The 20,660-nt window shown below is 39.1% G+C and overlaps 2 protein-coding genes across 3 annotated transcripts; both read left to right on the top strand.

Moving 5' to 3' along the window:
• The first annotated feature begins 483 nt into the window (after positions 1–483).
• LOC106918814 (regulator of G protein signaling 13-like) lies at positions 484–2,255 on the top strand. 2 transcript variants are annotated; one of them, XM_014988832.2, is made up of 5 exons: positions 484–646; positions 749–811; positions 900–961; positions 1,058–1,224; positions 1,334–2,255. In XM_014988832.2, the coding sequence occupies exons 1-5, from the start codon at positions 507–509 to the stop codon at positions 1,517–1,519; spliced, it is 618 nt and encodes a 205-aa protein (XP_014844318.1). In that variant the 5' UTR covers positions 484–506; the 3' UTR covers positions 1,520–2,255. The 2 variants fall into 2 exon arrangements, with proteins under 2 accessions (XP_014844318.1, XP_014844319.1); XM_014988833.2 differs by having other exon boundaries at positions 752–811.
• A 14,674-nt stretch (positions 2,256–16,929) lies between these two features.
• LOC106918793 (regulator of G protein signaling 21-like) lies at positions 16,930–20,445 on the top strand. The gene is made up of 4 exons (XM_014988805.2): positions 16,930–17,294; positions 18,066–18,127; positions 18,221–18,387; positions 19,489–20,445. The coding sequence occupies exons 1-4, from the start codon at positions 17,242–17,244 to the stop codon at positions 19,753–19,755; spliced, it is 549 nt and encodes a 182-aa protein (XP_014844291.2). The 5' UTR covers positions 16,930–17,241; the 3' UTR covers positions 19,756–20,445.
• The last annotated feature ends 215 nt before the right edge of the window (positions 20,446–20,660 follow it).

Raw genomic sequence — 20,660 nt, forward strand, 5'->3', positions numbered from 1 at the left:
ACTTGCAAAATGACTGAATAGTTTTGGGAAAAGTGAGGCTTAAAGTCATTTCTTGTTGATGCGCTATCATTTGCAAATAAAAGATAAGTTATTTCCACTTCAGATTAAAAATAAAACCCTGAGAGAAACATTAGTGGTCAAGTATGAAGGCGTTTAGATATCTCTCATTTAAATTTGATAGTAGATTTAGGTGCTGGAAAGACTTCAGTATCTTGTCCAAATCCTGTAATGGTGACACTGCCTCCAAAGGCAAAGCAGCAGAGATACTGAAGCATTTGCCTATGCTGCTGAATGTTCCACCTGTGAATTTGCATCTCCAGACCTTAAGCCAAACAATGCAGGTTGGAGTACAGTTCAGTCAGACAGCTGAAGCTCTATGCCGCACGTTTTGCGCGGATGTTTGCGTCATCCACAACTTCCTCTTTGCGTGTGGTTTGTTCAGAGTTGCAGCTCTGACGTTGACTTCTGTACATATATAGAGTTGCTGCGCGGGCTCGGCGAAACAGATGCAGTTGGAGAACTCTGAGAGCAGCCTACCGAAAGAAACCGCACATGTACAAAGCGCTGTTGCCATGCCAAGTCTAGCCACATTGACACCGCCGCAACACCTAAACATGGACATCGACAAGAAAGCTATTGGATACAGGTAACTATTTTATTTCAAATGAGGCTTTCTCTTTACATTTCTGCTGATCACATTTGGTTTTTCAGTGAAGTAACTTTCTGTCTTGTGTTTCTCGTCGTTTAGCAGTGGAGGAAACCTAAAGTCTCGGCTTCAGTGTAAATTATCTCAACCATCCAACACAGAGGAGTAAGTTGAGAAATCTTTCACTGTGAAATTCAACATCTCCATTATTGCTCCTTTCACTTGTTAGTAACAACACGCTCTCCTTTTGCAGGCTCTGTTTTGAAGAGATGTCCCAGTGGTCACAGTCACTGGAGAGACTTCTGTCCTCCAAATGTAAGTTAGCCAATAAGTCATCTGATACGCAAATCCTCTACTTAGTATCCCTCTTGAACGTTGACTAATTGCTGCTTGCTTTCCCAACCTGTGCAGATGGGATGAAAATATTCCAGGCCTTCCTGAAGTCGGAGTTCAGTGATGAAAACCTGGAGTTCTGGGTGGTGTGTGAGGACTACAAGAAGATCAAGTCTTCCTTCAGAATGTCCTCAAGGGCCAAAAAGATCTTCAAACTCTACATCCAAGCTGAAGCTCCCAGAGAGGTACGCACAGAGTTTTTTTTCTTTTAACTGAAAGAAGTTTTCTTTTTAGTACTTTTCTTAAAAGCCAGCAGTGCTTCAGCAATTTATGTTATGTTTCTTTAAATTCCAGATCAACATCGATCACAAGACCAGGGAGGTAATCAGGACCAACATGAAGGTTGCGTCCGCAGTGTGTTTCGAAGAGGCCCAGAAGATTGTCTTCGGGTTAATGGAGAAGGACTCATACCCACGCTTCCTAAAGTCGGACATTTACAGGACTTTGCTGGACTCTACATCAGCGCCAATGAGGATGTAAAGAAAACACAAACCAGAGGCTTCACTGTACTGTAAAGCCGTGTGAAACGCTTGGACGGACTGAGAAGAAGAGCTATCGAGATCTGGGGGTTCGTCGACCTGTCAGGCTCGATCTAACACGTTCGCCGAAACGCCTGGACTTTCCTCTATAGTCTGAGAGCAACTTAGGGATTCTCTTTACAACGTATCACTCTGCTTGGGGCATTTTTGCTTGTAAAAACAGTTACGTATGCAGATCTGAACTGTCTTCTAAGCTAATATGGGTCTCTGCTCACAATGCGACTGAAACCGCAGCTGATCCGGATGGAGCTGGAAAGCAAGAGATTTCCCGAAGAGATGATGACTGTGCAATGAAAATGCTGGGGACTTTCTGCGAGTGACAGCTGAAACTAGACAGTCCCCCTTCCGCCCAAAATGAAAGTGCACACTGGGGTAGTCATCTACAATTTGCACTTCCATTCATGTTTTTTGTTATCGCACTAAAGCAATAGCTAAGTAGATGCTATCAGAGGTGTGGGTTTTTGTTTTTTTGTTTTTTTTATCTTTATGCACAATTTTATGCATTCAAAATGTTTCCATTCTGACATCAGACTCACTGAGCTGATATGTAACAACTGTAATGAACTGATATAAGCTATTTGTTCTATATGTACTTGGTGGTTGTGGGGGTTTAAATGTAAATATTCAAACCTATTTGTGGTGTTTAATAAATAAAACAAAACATACTTGGACTCAAAGGCAGGTGTTCTGAAGTACACTCTGATTCAAATCTGTATTCGTCAGACAGGCGGCCGCAAAACGAGGTCAGGCGTAAGAATCGCATCGCCTCAACACAACACAGGAAGCAACCCAGTCACTAATTCATTCAGTTCTTTCTCCTCATTCATTCATTCATCTACTTACTCATCCCCAGAGTTTTTACTACCCAGCAGTTTAGAAATGTTCAAAGTAGCAGAATGTACAGCACTGACGTGACTGATACATCCGGAACAACGAAACAAGCTAGTACAAAAAAAACAACAACACTGATTTCAATGATAAATTCAGTTTGTATTGACCCAGTTTTCACATTTGAGTTCTTTACGTCTCAACACTGCTGCTTTGTTGTTGCCTTTTCTAAAGTAAGAAGATGTCAGTCCTATCAGCCCTGCGAGCATCACACACCACTCTGTGTGTTGGGGTTTAAACAAATACTGCAGCGGCGCCGCCAGGCTAGCATGAAGCTGATATGACCCGTTACAGACATAAACAGATTCAATTTACTGCCGCACATAAACAAAACTGTGCAGATACACACTTAAAGATACTTCACTCAACCCAGAGCAGAAATTAGAACAAACTTAGAATCCAGAGAGACTCCTACCAGCTTCTAGAGAAACTACTCAATACCTTAGATCAACATTTAGCATTAAACTTCTAACATCGGAGCAAAACTGCAATTAGTTTACAAATCTGGAACAAACTTAGAAAGTACCATCTAATTTTATCAGAACAAGAATCCAGAGAAACTCATACTAGTTTATAAATTACAGTCTACTTATTCTTATTAAACATGGGGAACCAATGTGTAGTTTTATACTTTTTTTTCTTTTGCTCTTTCCTAAAAATGAATCATTTGAATTTCTCTCTTAGACTGCAACCCAACTTTCTCCATTATTATTATTATTATTATTATTATTATTATTATTATTATTATTATTATTATTATTATTATTATAACTTACGTTTTCCAGAGCAAACCTGAGCGTTATTTTGAGTTTTCTTAAAGGAAACTTTAAGCTACATAACAAGTTAAATACGACTGTATTATTCAGATTATATGAATTAAAAAACTGAAATATTCTGACCCGACTGAACACTATCCAACAGCGTGAACTCACACGGCTTTCTCAACAACTAATTACTCCACATTCCTATTGGTATGAAGTCATGCTCTCCATGCAGTTGAGGTTGAGCTAATTGCTTTAGCGCGTCGCTCTGCGGGAAGAGTGTCACGCTGCCTTCTTTGAAAGCAAAAGTTGGCTTCTCTTTTGAGCAATCTTGCTCTCACTTCATCACCCCCAAGATTACAGGTGGCTTGTTTCTTAGACGACACATTATTTGGAGTTTAATTTTGTAGCATCACGTCTCACACTGCTTCTGATCTGCTGGTGGAATCTGGATTCTGTCCCTCGTGGAGTTAAAGGGTGATGTGTATCTGAAAAAAAAAAAAGAAATGTTTGTGGCTGTGCTAGGTGACTTTCATCATTTTCTATTTTTTTACTCCTGGTTGACCTGACCTTGTGGGGTTGACATAGAGCTGTTTGACACAAATTGCATTTTATCGAACCACCATTTTATACCCACCTGGGGAACATTTCATACCTGATTTGGCAACTAATGATTTAAAATACTTTTTATGATCTCAACAGTTTATTATAAGGAAATATGGTTAAATAATTTAATCTTTTCTACCAGTAGGAGAGTAATTTGGTTTCATTGGGGGTCAAACTCTGTCATATAAAAGTTACCTGTGCTGAGGGGGAATCAACCAAAACTGGGTAAATTCAAAAGTTTTCAAAAAAATTAATGACCATCTCAATAATTCATAAAACAAAAAACCTAATTAACCACAAAGAAAAAGAGTTTGGTTCTCATTAGCTGCATTTCCATTGAGCATAAAATTGCTAATTACAAACATAAATTCGCAGAGTGGAAATGCCATTTTTTTTAAAAAAACTCACGATTTTTGATGAAGCATTTTTGCACTAGGATGAGGTTGTTTTAAGGTGTATCAAAATTTCTATATTTCGTAAAACTGCAACACAAACACTTTTTCGCATCACGCAAGTCACGTTGCTACTGACAAAATACAACAGGAAGTGGCAGGATGATGTTTTTTGAACATTAGCGGAATCCTGACAATGTTTTGTGAACATTTCTAGTGGAAACACAGCTAATGGCTCAGGGCACGTGTGTCAAACTCAAGGCCTGGGAGCCAAATCTGGCCCGCTGTAGCTTCTTATGTGGCCCTTTAGACTCCAAATTACATCAGTAAGTCCTTCCAGTTTTTCACAAATCTGCAAAATTCACACAACATCAACAAATCTTCACATTTTCTGCAAATTTTCTCAAAATTAGTCAAAAACATTGAGCTCAAATGCTTCAGCCTCACTGGATGTCAAGTTATAATCCGTAATTGATAAACCGAATAAAAAGTCACATTTAACATCATACATTAGCGCAAATATCCTAAAAAATTCCTTACAAACATTTCTAAACTGGCACCACAAAATCTACTATTTTGATTGCAAAAAACACTGAAACAATAACATGGAGCAGTTTAATTAGTTTTATTAAGATATTCTGGCACAACTGGCCCTTTAAGAGGTTTAGGACATAACCTTCAACATTTTTCCACCCTGGGAAACTGATGGAATGGCGGAGCAAAAACCCATAACTCATAGTTGCTCAGTAACCAAAATACGGCGTTTTATGCCTCCTTCTATCAGTTCGTTTTATTTTATATTAATGCCAATGTGTATTTAAAGACACAACTTTTGAATTTTGAAAACCTTTACAAAAAACATCATCAGAAATTTCTGATGATGTCTTCAACCCCTCTGGTTCAGGGTCATATTTTCCTCAAAAGTAGAAAAACAGACAGGACAAGGTGTGGAGTGGAGCTTCTCCATCTTTAAACATATAGATAGTGTTGATAAATTTCTGTTTTTTAGAATGGTCACAGCTTAAAAATCACAACTTTTGTGTTGCACTCTGTCAAAGTGCTCCATATTTGCTGAATAAATAGTTTTGTCTTTCTTAATGCTTCTGCCTACACAGGATCTGTTATCACATCAGCTTTGCTGTAATGCTTCTTTTTTGCTTTGTTTTTTTTGGGGGGGGCTTTTCATGTTTCTGAATGGGCTTTATTTCTCACTACGCTACAGACCTGCTCGGTTGGTTTACCATTCAGTCTGCTGTTTATCAGAACAGGAAACAAGCCTCATCTTCACAAATTTTTGTCTTCGTACAGCAGAAAGGATTAAAACTGAAACTGCATCTGTATGAGATGGGGAGGGGGGGACACCAAAAAGGAAGTTTATCTGTGAGAACGCAGCAGGTATCAGTCTGTAAAAGGTTACAAAAAACTTAAAGAGGAAATGTTTCAGGCCTGACTGTTTCACCACATCCTCTTTTGATCTTGTTCATGTACTTTTGAACGAGCGCAGACGACGACAGTCACATACGCAAGTTTTCAAAAAATATGTATCCATTCCAGAAACACTTTTATGCTTTTATACTGAAATGAGCAAAAACAATCGTAGCATTGAAAGCTCCTCAGCTCTTGCCAAGCGAGGTTTCAGAGACGTTAAAATCGTCCTCGAGGTAAAAATAAAAAACGTCCAGCACACGAGATGGAAAGTGTTGCAGAATTTTGAAGTATTTTTGGTCGTCACGTGCATCGAGACAAAGTATTTACCAGGATCAAATTACCTGTAAGTATGATGCGGCTGGGATGCTGTCGGACCAGTTAGACAAAGCGGCCTTTGTTCTAGGTGTGTTTCACAGGCAGGTGAGAGTTGCCAGGTGGAAACTTGGTGCCAGATAAAGATCAGCCTCCATCAGTCAGGATTAGAAATGTGTATTTTCAGGGATAGCAGGTGAAACGTGAGGAGTTAGATGTAGCATAGAGAGACGGAAAGAATAAACAGTAAGGACGTGAGATGGAATGATTAAACTAAAGGCGATATCACAGAATGCACCAAGTTCTTTAAAAGACAGAGTTAGTTAAAGTCAGATAAAAGCAACGTAATGAGTTGCATTCCTAACCAAACCATTGGGGTTTTTGGACATTTTTTTAAATGCAGTTGCTTTATTTTAGCCAGTTTTTTCTGGCTGTCTCATGCCCCACCAACACAAACACCAAACACAAAAAACAGAAGTGCCTCTTTCTTATTTTCACTTTCTGTTCCAGCTAAAATCAGTCCAGACTGCACAGGCAGACGTCCGTCTATCAGAACATGAAATGTTAGCGTGATCTGCTTTAATTAGTTTTTTGTCTAATGACCATCCTGCAGCAGCTTTTAAAAACAATTCCAAAATCTGTGAAGCAGTCATGCTTCAACATAAACACGATGTCTTCTGCATGCGGAGCAGAATTGCAAAGACCAAAGTCTTGAGTACCTTGCAAAGGTATTCCAACACTTTAAATTTCTACATTCAGTCGTGTTACAACCACAGGCCTCTGCATATCTGCCTCTGCTGCCAGGCACGTGCACAAAGCATCGTTTGCATCTTCTGACCTTTACGCAATGTTTTGAATAACTGTTGAGCACTTTCCCAACATTTTGCAACACTTTGTCTTGCCACGCTGTGTGTGTTGTTTGGTTACATAGTATATTTAGTCATTTAACCATAAACCAGTACAAAATTTCACATAATTGAAGATTTTATGTGGGATGATTTTCTTCAACAGGGCATAGAGAAGATGGTGAGAGTTGGTATGAATATGGATGAAGCTGAAGTGCATACAGGGCAATACTGCAAGAAAATCAGGTAGAACTAGACACTTGAAATTGGCACAGACGTTCACAATTAAATATAAAGCGCATCCAGAAAGTATTCAAGGTCTTATCCAAGTTTGGAACCAGCAGGAGTTTTCCTACAGCTGGCAGTCTAAGCTTTTCTTTCTTCTTTAGATGACTGAGGGAGGAAGGAGACCAAGAACCCAATGGTGTCTCTGTCAGAGCTCCAGAGTTCCTCTGTGGAGAGAAGAGAACCTTCCAGAGGGACAAACATCTCTGCACCGTTCTATCAGTCAGGCCTGTATGGTAGACTGACCAGACGAAAGCGAAAGGCTTAATAAAAGTCACAGGGTAGCTCGTCTGGAGTTTGCCTACAGTGACATAAAGGACTCTTGGACCAGAGGAAACGAGATGCTTTGGTCTGATGAGACACAGATTCAACTCTTTGGCGTGTTTGGAGGAAACCAGACACAGATCATCTCCAGGGATAGCAGGTGAAACGTGAGGAATTAGATGTAGCATAGAGAGACGGAAAGAATAAACAATAAGGACATGAGATGGAATGATTAAACTAAAGGTGATATCACAGTATGCACCAAGTTCTTCAAAAGACAGAGTTAGTTAAAGTAAGATAAAAGCAACGTAATGAGTTGCATTCCTAACCAAACCATTGGGGTTTTTGGACACAAAAACATTTTAAAAATATCTTCAAATATCATCAACATTTAATTATTTCTCCAATACATGAACTGCAGGCTTTGGCTTTGACAAAGACATGATGAGGATGTGACAAAATTTAGTTATTCCACTTGCCGTTGCTCTTGTTCTACGTTTCACATTAGTCTTTAGCCAGCTAGCAACGTATGGAGAACGTCTCGACGCGTGACGTCTTTACCACTTTTCCTTGTCTCAACAGCGTGCCGGATGACGAGCAGCCCGGTTTGATCGTGCCATTTATTAATGGTAGAAAGTACCGGAATGGTGACAGCAAAAAAAGGCAACTGGTACCGGACTGTTCCATCATCCGCCACACTATTGTTACAAGCATAGTGTGCATGAAGTCAGTGTAGCTTAGCCTAGCATCGAATGTCAGCCATGACGAGGAACAACAGGCGGGACTTCCTTCAGAGGTCCGCTCACCCTGTGGGCCGCACTAATATTATACTTTCATATCACAAGACATCGTCCTGCGATCCGCAATAATGAGACCTCTGGCTTAACTAAATGTAATTTCTTGTTTTTTTATTTTTAATAACTAGAAATCACTCAAAAGTTTTTTTATCCACATTTTCATAAAGGAGTATTTGTCAAACTTTGATATCTATATAACAAGGCTGTACTCTTGAAAGAGCTTGCTGGCCATCACACCGTTGGGTTGTAAATTAGGTTACTCGGTCCTGTTGAGCAGCTGTTAGCTTGGGGTGTGCTTTTCACAACACCGTTTTGCAAAACAAGTGTTTCCGTTCACATACCCACCGGTCCAAACCTCAGGCCTCAAGGAGTTGCTCAAAGCAGCCTGATGTTACGCAACGAAAATGTGAGAGGTGTCAAATTCGGTCAAATTCTGGGAAAAAGCTTGTATTGTCCTGTGTCAGGTAACGTTGCTTTGTCAGACTAAACAATGACGATGTTTTGTCGGATGTTCTAGATCATGTAGGGTTCCTTGCTGGTCCTGTAGGGATTGTGTCCGATATGTTCCGGATCAGTGTTTCCCAGGCCTGGTCGTCAACACACATTGCCCTGCATGTTTTGCCCTGCTTCAACACAGCAGTTGCTAGAGGCAATGGGTGTCAATTAACAGATTTATAAATGCCCCAGAATTAGTCAAAAGGCTGGACAATGAGTAATTTGACTGGCTAAAAACAAACAAAGGTTATAGAAACAAGGTTAAAATGACTTAACTATGTAAATTTTGTCAGTAAATACAATCAATACAAACAGTAAATACAAAACACTATAAGTGCAACACAATTATTATAAAAATTATAAGAAATAATTAAAACTAAATGAATCCTTTATCTAGATGGCAAACCAGATGGTGGGACTAGGAAAAGATACTTATTATTTCAAATGTTTTTACCAATCAGTTCTTTAATGGGGCAACATTATGTGTCTTCCAGCCAAAATAAGTGCAATTTTATAGCACAATCAAGTAACTATGTTAACTTCAGAATTTATTTATTTTTTGTCTAACCCACTTTTGACTGATTATTTTTCAGAGGTGATGATATTTCAACATTTGATCCTTTCTTTACTAAGATAATAATAATATGTGAATCTACTGCGGCCTACATCAGATGGAAAACACAAACTACCCAGACTTCTGTCCAGCTGACTGGCAGAAAGAGCACGCATTAATGTCACCATGGAAACCCTGCCATAAAACGCCGGGCTCTGATGTGAATTGCAAATGAAAACTTGTAAAACTTTTCTTTCTCCCACTGTAACCAGAGGTATATTACTGTGACCTTAATTGTCATGCAAATATGGCTTCTATATTTATTTCTGCAACAGGGATTATAAAATGTCTTATTTTAGAGCCATGCAGCTTTTATGTGCTGGCAAATTTTCCATACAGGCCAGAAAAGCTGACGCTGCAGGTTTCAATTATTCTGAGCCTTTGTTGGCTCACACATGAAGCAGCAAACTTTTATCAATGTTCTGTTGTTAGATTATTTGTCAAGCTTTAATGCGGATATGTACATACAAAATAAATATCTTCTAGTTTTGCTTGTCTTTCACTCTTGGATTTCCATATCAGACACAGATAATTAGTGTGCTTAATGTGCAACTAAACCCCAAATCAACTTTTTTTTTTTTTTGCTGATAAAATGTCTAAATATGCTTCTATCTTTATGTTTCTGTGCAAATTTCGATATTTCTGTGTAAATTTGCTTGTACTTCTAGATTGCGATCAGTTAGAAGTTCTGAAATCCACTTACCTTCCAAAAACCTTGAGATATATAAAAACCTTTCAACAACCTGGGTTATAATGTAAAAATATAATTGGATCTTAAAAAAAGGCAGTATTAATAAGCCATGACCAAGGATCACGCTGGTGATTAAAATTCTTTGTGCCAGTCTAAGGTCAGTGTGGTGTGCGTCGTGTTGTCTGTCAGTCTTGGTCATGAAGGACGTCATCAAGAGCCTCAAGTTGAATTTATCTTGATGAAAAGCAAAAAATATATTTAAAAAAAGCAAAAAGTATATTTAAAAAACCCTTACAGTTAAAGCTTCTTATACATCTATAGACCCACAGTTCAGTTTATGACCTTAGCAATAATAATAATAAGTTACTTTAAAATGAACTCTCACCCTATTAGAATTCTAGTGTTTTATGTAGATATTTTGTACATACTTAGTTCACCGTTAGCGATTTCTCATAGATCTGCCGTGACTAAGCACATTTCCATCTACGTTTTTTTTTATCCGCTTTTTGAAGTATCGCATTAGAAAAGGTCGATAGAAAAGGCATAATTCAAGAAAACTTGAATTATGCAATAGGTGGCTTTTTAAAAAAAGATTTATTTATTTTTTACATATCTGTTAAAATTATCATCATGTCGTGTCATGACAGTACAAGACAGATAATCTGTGAACCACTTAGTCAGAAACAACCAATCAGTCAGAGGGAGGGTCTACAGCTGGTTCACCACCACATAATCTGCCAAGAATGCTAATGCTAGTTAGCACAGCCACAGATGACTGCAGATAAATGGTTTTCCTGGAAGCTGTTTCTCTGCCGTCAGCTCACTGAACAGCATTGACTGAGTTAATACGTTGAAGGAAATGGAATCGCATTTGTCATAAAAGTTCTGATGTAAGAAAAAAAAACATTTCTAAGTCCAACTCTCCAGTTCTCTGAGATGTTAGCTCCATGCTAGTTTGCAGCCTCTACTTCCTGTTCCATTACAGCCATGCGTAGCATCAACACCTGATGAAATTACGGTTTGTGCAGCCTGGTTGATTCTTTTCTAATTTGCATTTTTAATAGTTTTTTTTCTTTTTCTATTTTGCAACTATTTAAAAGTTGCTCAAAATTCATATGACAACTGAAGAAGAACAGAGAACTCAGTAGGTCCGTATGCAGCCGGAGCAGAAAGGAGCCCCACTCCACTCTGCATGTACAACGCCACTGATTACAAAACGGGATGTAGATGTAAGTTTTTATGTAGCCTAATATTGTCCTTTTTTCTCTGTATGTGTCACAAGTAAATAAATCCCTACATTTATTAGCAGTCAGTCAACGTCGTGCCTTCCTGCCGTGGTTAACTAAGGTCAGAGGCGTCAAACGGGCGAATCAGGTGTTTAAAACATGTTTGTTTTGACCACTTTACCAACATCACTAGGGAAATGAATGAGTGATGACAGAAACCAGCATGGATAAAAAAAAGAAGAAAAAAAAGTAATGTGTGGTGCAACTGGTTTTAAATTTGAAACATATGGTTGCATTCTACTTGTTTGATTTGGATCCCTGTCTAGTGCAATGTCTTGAGAATATATATGCATGAATTTTTGCTACAAGCTGATTTTAATTTAACTGAAATAGAAAATGAATGCTTACATCGTCAAAATGTGCATCATTTGTTCTCTTCTCTTGTTACAAGGGGCCCATTAGAGTGAAGGATGTCATTTGCATTAGCTTTTTGGTATATCCAAGACTAATTAAAGTGGAGTTTTAGTAGTAGATCAGTTTAACATAAACACATTATAACAAACTGCAGCCTAAAACCTGCAGCCTGGTTAGCTGGTAGTTTAATCATCAGATGTCTTCACTGATTGCTGTCACTGTTGGTCTTATGCAACTGCTAAAAAAAACAAGAAAAAACTTCCTGATTCAGCCGACGCTGCAGATCTTGATCTGCTTCGTGTTTGTCCGTGTTGCTGATCAAGTTCTAGAAAATGCAAGAGAATAAGAAAAACTGAATCTGCTGTATTTTTTATTTTTATTTATTTTGCTTGTTTGTTTTTTAGTAACCTTGCAGTGCAAACAGTCCCTGCTGTCACCCACCTCTTGATTTTTCTGTTCACTTAGGTTGAGAAATGACTAAACAAATATTATATAAGTGGTTTAACTGGTTCAGCTCTCAGGGGCAGAAAAAAATTCACAAGAATCTTTTTATTTTAAGATTCTTCCGTACGGCTCTTATCTGTGTTTTCTTAGGTTCAAGTCTAAGTTAAGGAGGAAGTAAATACATTTTGAGTTTGTCACTCAACAGAAGAATGTCAACAACGGTTGAATGCTCTCATGGCCGCAACCGCCAGGCCGGAGAGAGCAGGCAGAAAATAGACAGCAGATTGCTAATTTTAACCAAACCAGACGTCTCAGTTGTGAAGTCACGACATCACGTTGGACGTACAGTGTCTGTCGGTTCGTGAAACAAAGTAAACAGCCCTGTTTAGATCACTGGCTGGAACATCAGGCGAAGACGAGCCGTGAGGCAAACTCTGATGGAGACAAAACAAGGAAACTGAGCGCGCTATTTTGGATGTGGTGCCTCGCACAAGTTTGTTTTGCAGCCTCAAATGTTGAGGCGTTTGTGTGAGTTTAAGTCGCAGCGAAACGGCTGAATGAAAAACTGCGGCAAGACTTAGAAACTGTTGAACGGCTGAAGAGAGAGGGTTCAAATGACAGGCCTTCTCTGTGCTGAGCTGCATGAGGGCTGAATGCAAAAAGTGAAGGAGAAACTGCAGATGTTTCTCCTTCCTACTGCTCCCATTAGGCCCATCAAATAGAAAGCACACATAAATATTAAGAGGTGATTAAGGCAGGAGTTCATCCTTTACAGTTTCCGTTTGGCTCAGCCGACATTTCACAATGTAGATTGTTGTGTTATGGAATAGAACATAAATATCTTTCCCACTGTGAAGAAATCCAGGCGTAACGTCAGCATCGAGTATTTAAAATATGTAAAATAAAAAAAATTAAAAATAACATTCCATACACTAGTGAGCAGGATGATGTTTATTTTTTGTTTTTCAAATGTATATAATTTTCATGTATTTGTGCATTAAAACTGTGTTTTTTAATGTTGGGCCTGGGTGCTGGGGCAGTTGGGGCGCCAGAAAGTTGGAGAGAAGATGAGAAAAAAAATGGAATCCAATAAATTTTTAAATTATAAATTGAAATAGTTTTTTTTATAGAAATGTTTTTCAATCATTATTGTAATACATATGTTAAAATAGTTACTTTTGAACCAAAATAAATGGAAATACAAAAAACGCACAACAAATTCCACAGAATTATTAATAATTAAAGAAAGATGAGGCCAAAATGAAAACACTGTGCAAAATAAAGAAAAAAAAAAAGTCCAGCCAACAAGGAAACGTTGAATAGAACTTTGAAGTCGTTGTTTTCTTTGTAACTTTTATCTGGTCCTCACGTCATTGCAGAAGGAATTTTGGCTCTCTGCTCTGCCCAGCACCGCTCCTCTTCGCTCGGCTCTGCAGGCTGGTTTGTTTCTGTGCAGGATTCCAGTTGGGTTGAGGCCTGAACTTTGACTGGTCCACTGCAGCAGCTCGATCCTTATCTTCTTTCAGCCCTTCCTGACGTAGATTCACTGCTGTGTTTGGGATCTTTTTGTTTCATTATTTTGCATGACCGAATTAGAGTCACGGTTGGGTTGACAAACCAAATGGTCTCTCAGATGGTTGTTTAGGGTAATGCCTGCTCAGCTTTCCGCTTTGGCTCCGTGTCAAAGTATCTGTTTTCACCAGTAGCCTGCTGAATCTCCTGGTTTGGTGAATGAGGACGGTTCAGTTTGCTGCACAGTGCTGCTACTTTTTTGGCCAAGACTGGCAGCAACACACCAACAACCCCAAATCAAAACTACAGATATCAAAATCCCCAAAAAAATAAATAAATAAAATACAGGTAACTCTTTATTTGACGGGGTGTGCATAAGACTGACATAACATCTGTCATGAACATGAAGGAGTCTTTATGAATGTCTGACTGGTGTCATGAAGTGTCATTCGGTAAATAATGACACTTTAAATGCAAAGTTGTAGTAAAGGTTTCCTTGAAAGTCCATTAAAAGAGCCAACTTTACATTATTTTGTAAATAATGACACTTTAATGCAGTGGTTCTTAACCTGGGTTCGATCGAACCCCAGGGGTTCGATGAGTCGGTCTCAGGGGTTCGGCGGAGCCTCTGCTGCGGAGGTAAAGACACACTTGTGTAAAGTCGTGATGACGCCCCGCTTTGCCATCACTTGCTGCAGAGCATCACGTTACATTGCTTAGCCCAGAGGTTCCCAAACTGTGGGGCGCGCCCCCTACGGGGGCCGCCGTGTCATTGCAGGGGGGGCGCGGGAAGCCGTCTGGATGAAAAAAAAACAAAACAAAACATGAACACTGTATGCGCTGGGTTTTTACCTTAGAATGGCCAACTCTCTGTTATTCCTATGTCAATTTGATACAGTAGAGGCTTCCACACTTCCCATATCTGTGTCCTCTGTCACTTTTGTCAGCAGTTAAAACTGTTTAATCCGTTGTTAACATGTTGTAACCTGTTTTTCCGAGCCACCTTTAAATGCAACATGAGCGCTACGACGCTCACGCTGGGTTTCCACCTGTGAAGGAGACCTGCTGCTGCTCGGCGGAGCTACGTAGGTTTGTGTTAGAATCATGGCAGCAAACCAGCAAAACGCAAAGAACTTTTCACAGTTTTTCCCTCCAAACTAACCGACTGAGTTGAGTAAAGCTGTTGGATGCAGGTAATGTTAGCTAAAAGATGACTAGCTAATATCAATACAGAACCTTAAGTTTAACAAGGACCTTGTAGGCTACCGATGTTGGTGTCTATTTTCAGCTACGTACATTCATTTTGCCCCCCAAAAAGTCGATGCCCCCCATCACACGCGTCGTTTCAACCAGACAGCCATTTGTAATCCATAGGGGGGGTGCAGAAAATGTTTGGAAACCACTGGGGGGTCACAGAAGAAAAAGTTTGGGAACCACTGGCTTAGCCAATCAGTGCTGTGGAGGAGCACTGATTGAAGGAGCTCCACTCTCAGCATGGATTTGAACTTGTGTCTTTGCGCAGCTCAAAGTTTTCAGCAATTCTGTAGCTTTCGGTGTACTTCTAAATCTGCTCCATTTCGGGCCTGCTACTGCCTCTAGGGTGGTAACACAACTAATATAATTACTTTACTAAATCAGAATACCACAAAGTCTTATTTATTATTAATTTTTCTTTCACTTAAGAATGTAGAGCTAATTAAATGATGGGAAATGGGGGAAATCATATTTTATTTATCACTACAGAAGGGTTCAGTGAATGCGCATATGAAACTGGTGGGTTCTGTACCTCAAAAAAGGTTATGAACCACTGCTTTAATGCAAAGTTGGGACTTTTAATGGACTTTCAAGGCAAGTTTTAGATCAACTTTGCATTAAAAGTCTTATTATTTACCAAATGACACTTCATGAAAACAGTCCTTCATGTTCATGACAGATGTTATGTGATGTTTATGACAGCATCATGTCAGTCTTATGCACACCCTGCTAAATAAAGTGTCACCAAATACACTATGGTCAATAAAGGAAACCGTAAAAGTAGAATTTAAATCCAAACTGACCTTAGTCCAGGCATTTATAAACTTTCTTGTTTTGCCTTGTGGGTTCTGAACCAGCACATTGTACCTGGTGGTGGCGCCGTCACAAGTTCAGGCCATAAAATGTCCCTCTAGATAAAATGAGTCAAGGCACAAGGTGAGCCAGGAATTCAGCTTTGTTTCTCTTGAACTGCTCCAGCGGGTGGCTGGACCAGATGAATGAGTTTGACATGGTCTCCTGAGCCAGATGGTTTCCAAAGAAAATAAACAGAAGGTGAGAGAGTTCACAACAAACTGCAGTCTGCAAGGAAAAAGATGTGAATGACCAATGAATACTGCTGTCATACGGAGTCAGCGCTGTGTGACGTACGCATCTAGATTTTCCAGACGCATCACTTCATATTGATGACATGAAATGATCATCAGTGACTTCGACTAGTCCGTTCTCTGACCAGGCAGATATGGACAGAGTGGCCAAATTAAGAAAGGGTGGTGATATTTCCAAGTAGCATTAGTCAAGGCGTGATGTAATAAAATTATTTTTAAAAGTTTTTTGGGGTTTTTTCAGATGTTGCTAAGTTAAACATAACTTTCTACCACCCACCTCTGAATTACACTCTATTTTGTTTTTGTGTGACAAAGCATTGAATAGTTTTCAGGAAATATGAACTTTAATCCTTTACAGTTCTAAAAGAAAACATGCAATTGGACTAAAATTTCTTTTCAAGATGCTTCTGATAAAATGTTTTGCATTAAATTCAGTCATCTACTCTGAATAAAAAGACAGTTTGGCCAATGACTTTTTGGTTGTGTTTTGTTTTGTTTGTTTTCACTTCTTTGCCATCCAGACTGCTGCTTCCTGGGTAAGTATGAAGTTTCCAAGTGGAAATAAACGCATCGTTTTTATATCAAATATTTTTGGATCACAAGGATTTCCCGACACCACCAACTCACAGGATCTGTGGAAGGCACTCAATCCTGCCTTTTTGTCTCGGCCGCTGTAGTTTGAATGATGAATAGAAAAGCACATAAGGGCCACATTTCCACACAAGCTAACGGCCTCGAACATTTTGAATGTCTATTTAAAACCTGTCTATGATCCACCACCAGCACAAAATGAGAATACAAAATGCCCAGTCTTGCGTGATAGCGAGCGGATGTCTGAAGCAACTCAAATTCAATTCTTTGAAATTGTTTGACATAAGAAAAACAAAAAAAACTGAAAGAGGCTGGTGGAATTTTGAGAAAAAATGTAACCTGACACTAAAAATAGCACAGACCTGAAAGGTAAGTCAATTGACACAGATGCCTATCAACCAGATTATGTTTGTGAGAATGAGGAGTGTGGTGGGTGTGTGACAAGGTGTGTTCTAAAATTAAACCACAAGGAAGAGCAGATGCTTAGTTCCATGCATTCATGTGGCTCCTTCAAGGCAGGTAACAAAGGGATATCGTGCTGAAACCAATAATCTAACAAGACATGCGCTTGCACGGTGCTCTGGGTCTAGTTACCCAGTCAGCGGGCTGAAAGTAGGGATCCTTTGGGGAGCGATAAAGATCCGAGATCTGACAGGATGTTGGAGTGATTCTTCAGAGGACTGAGCCGCATCATGCACACCCTGAGGATCGTTCACTTCTGAGGTGATTCAGTTCAACAATGTATGGATTTCTAAAGAAGTCCAAAACAGCCGTGAAGGACACGATGAAAATGTAGGTGCATTTTATTTGGAGCGCTTTAAGGCTGATTATTGAGCCCTCATACCCTTGTGTGGTTATTTTTGTCCTCAGTCCAGCTAAAATAAAACGTATTCACAGCTGCAAATGTTAAAATGAGATTTTTTATTATTATTATTTTGATTTGTAATATATTTACTATTTGAAATTTGTTGTAAGTTAGAAAGGAAACTATTTTATTTCTACTTTCAGATTTTAAAACAAATTCAAACTTGAAGACCTTTGCAGAACCAGAATACCGGTAGATAGGACACAGAACTTTTAGCATGTGAGAAACAATTTTCAAACTGAACGGGCCACAATTTTTTTTTTTTTTTGTTTTTTTTTTGTTTTACTTACAACAAATATTGCAAATAAAGACTTTGGGGTTACAAATCTTACAACGAGCAATAAGAACTGGTTTCGAGTCACACTTCATTCAAAAACACTAAGTGTGCAAGATAGATGTGATCAAGCCTGCTTTTGAATAAAAAGTCACTGAATGTTTCTGCACCTTTGTACCAATTATGTTCAATTTCAAGATTTCAATTTGTTGGTAAACATTTTGTAATTTGTTAGGCACATAGGAAAACTCTGATTTGGACATATTACATTGAGATTTCCATGAATCCATTACCATTGATGCAGATCTGCTGTTGTTTTGCCTTTTTTTGTTTGTTTGTTTTTTTACTATTATTGTGTAATGCTGCTTTTCTGTAAAATGGGCACACGTTCAAAATAAACTCCCCTCTCTCTCCTTTTTTGCAGACAGGAAACGTATGAAACAAACCCGTGGGGAGACTCTCTTGAGACGGTCCTTTCCCAGAAAAGTAATTTCCTTCTGCTTTCAGGCAGTTCAGAACCAATGTCATGGTTGGCTACTGCCGTCTTCATAATGCAGCTCTGTTCTTTTCTGTAAAAAGGCGGGCGAAGTGCATTTCGGGATTTCCTAAAGTTGGAGTTCTGTGAGGAAAACCTGGAATTCTGGCTCGCCTGTAAGGAGTATCGGTCGTTCGACTGTCTGGAGGATCGGACGCAGATAGCGGCGAGTATTTATGAAGAGTTCATCAGGGAGGGATCCCCCAAACAGGTGAGGATAGTTCATCTGATGTGGACTCATGCAACCAAATGTACAGTTAAACTTTTAAGTTTTAGTTAGGTAAAGGTACAACAAAGATCAACATTGTTTACTGGGGTTACATTCAATAGTCAGTCATGGCTAAAATTATTCATAATTTTTCATTTCTTTTTCCAAATAAAATTCTGAAAACTGTGGCATGTCGATGTGTAGGTGGGTACTTTGTAGCATCACCTTTAGCTGGAATTAAAACTGCTAGTCTTATTGGCTCTCAAGCAGCTTTGGATGTCAACCAACCTGTTGGGACTTTTCAGCCTTTTATAGGTTTCCTTCCTAGGCGTCCAATTTTGCTTTTGTTCAACCATCTTCTATTTGTTCCGTGTATCTCCTACTTTCTTTGTGATAAGCTGTGTGTGGATTTCTGCAGCTCCGTCAGAGTTGCTGCTTCTCTGATTAATGTTTTCCTTGGCCAGCTTTACCGTTTCGTTGGACGGCCATGTCTTAGTAGGTTTGAAGTTGTGCTGTCCTCATTCCATTCAGAGTTGGTGGATACTGTTTTGAACTACTGCTTTAAACTTTCCCATTAGTAATGGCAACGTAATGGGCCGTTACATTCCCATGATGTTCTCTAACAAACCTCTGAGGCCTTCATAGAACATCGGGAGGTTAAACTATGCTAATTAGTGATCTCTGAAGAGATTGGATGGATTAAAGACTCGATGGATTAAAGTAAAGGGTGGTAATTAATTATTGAAAGAGAAAAAAAATGAAAGTAAAGAAACCCCTAATTAAATGTCACTCTTAAGGTGTACTCATACCAGCCCTGTAGATTGGGCCTAAAATAATCCAACTGACACTATGAAGCTTTTTGGAAATTCTTCTGTTCGCTGATTGGTTGCAATTCTACCAGAGAAGTAAAACTCGATGGGAGAAACTCCACTGAAGGGAGATGAGAATCAAACAAAATTGTGTTGGAAATTTTGTGTTGGTCTGTCACATTAAATGCTCATAAAATACTGTTTGGTAAAAGGTCATGCATTGTAAACACAAAGTGAAGTGAGACATCTTTTGCAGTTTCTGCAGCTTTATGTAACTGATGTGCTGTTTCTGCAGGTGAATCTGGATTCCTATACGAGAGAAACGATCAGACAGAGTCTGGAAGAGCCGGGGTCATCCTGCTTCGCCATGGCAGAGAGGAAAATCTTCATCCTGATGGAGAACTGCTCCTTCCCACGCTTTACCGAAACGGAGCCATACAAGCTCTTTCTTAACTCCATTTCGAAACAGAGAGATCTTAAGAAAAAACGCATGGCGGTGAGAATAAAGAACCCTGTGGAGGATTTCAAAGTGAACCCTCTGCACCTTGTGAGCAAGGACTGACTCAGTGTGTGCTGCCGAGAGTCTGAAGTGTTGCCCAGACAGACTGACGAAGGGCTGCAGGTCAAAGTGCTGCACAGGCACTTCCTCATCCCACAAAGCTTCACAGCAGATTTCTGTTAGACAAGAGAGAGAGACAGACAGAGAGAGCTGTGAAAATGAGACAGAAACGAGTCAGCAGCAGGGCTAAGGTTCTTGCTTTTACTGTGCAGCTTCTGGTTGGGACAGCTTTGAAAGTAAATCTGTTTTTTTATTGGTCTGCACAAGTGACTTGTAATGAAATGTATTTTGTACGTTTGGACTGTAGCAGTATTTGTCAAAATGTGAAATCATCCTGTCATGTAGGCATCATGTAGCACATGGATTATTTCATGATAAATCACGTGATTTTTTTTACAGCACCAGCTGCGTGGAGGTAACAAAAGTGCATCCTTCATGCTGCATCTGGTGCGCTACTGCCACCCAGTGGCCGGAGCTCAGTAGTGCAGTGGAGGTTAACTATACTTACGATCAGAGTAAAGTTTTCTGTATCAACTTTTGTATATAAAAAAAACTCACATTATTCACATTTCTTTCTTTCAGTTTCAGTATTTTTTTTTCTTGTTGCCTTTAATTTTTTTAAATGTACAACCTGATTCCATAACTTGTTTCATTACTCATGTTGATATTAAAACAATGACTTCACATTTAAAAGTTTGATGAGAGAAATAATATGTCAGAGATTAATTTATTGTCTTTAAAACTAAACGTTTACATACCAAATGACTTTTTCAGGCCAAATCTGAGGTACCCAGACAAATCAACTTTAATTGATCTTTTTATAAATCAACATTGTGAATTATTATAAATGAGACATGAAACAGACTTTTTTTTTTACAGATGATTTTTATTTTTATCTATTTCACCTG

The sequence above is a fragment of the Poecilia mexicana genome, unplaced genomic scaffold (assembly GCF_051168715.1).
Source record: "Poecilia mexicana isolate PSO_F unplaced genomic scaffold, ASM5116871v1 scaffold_17, whole genome shotgun sequence".
NCBI classification, from domain to species: domain Eukaryota; kingdom Metazoa; phylum Chordata; class Actinopteri; order Cyprinodontiformes; family Poeciliidae; genus Poecilia; species Poecilia mexicana.

Coding starts and splice junctions, on each gene's coding strand:
- LOC106918814 (XM_014988832.2), top strand. CDS start 507: ATGCAGTTGGAGAACTCTGAGAGCAGCCTACCGAAAGAAACCGCACAT. Junction 812..899: donor CAACCATCCAACACAGAGGA/GTAAGTTGAGAA, acceptor CTCCTTTTGCAG/GCTCTGTTTTGAAGAGATGT. Junction 962..1,057: donor GAGACTTCTGTCCTCCAAAT/GTAAGTTAGCCA, acceptor CAACCTGTGCAG/ATGGGATGAAAATATTCCAG.
- LOC106918793 (XM_014988805.2), top strand. CDS start 17,242: ATGTATGGATTTCTAAAGAAGTCCAAAACAGCCGTGAAGGACACGATG. Junction 17,295..18,065: donor GTGAAGGACACGATGAAAAT/GTAGGTGCATTT, acceptor CCTTTTTTGCAG/ACAGGAAACGTATGAAACAA. Junction 18,128..18,220: donor GACGGTCCTTTCCCAGAAAA/GTAATTTCCTTC, acceptor TTCTGTAAAAAG/GCGGGCGAAGTGCATTTCGG.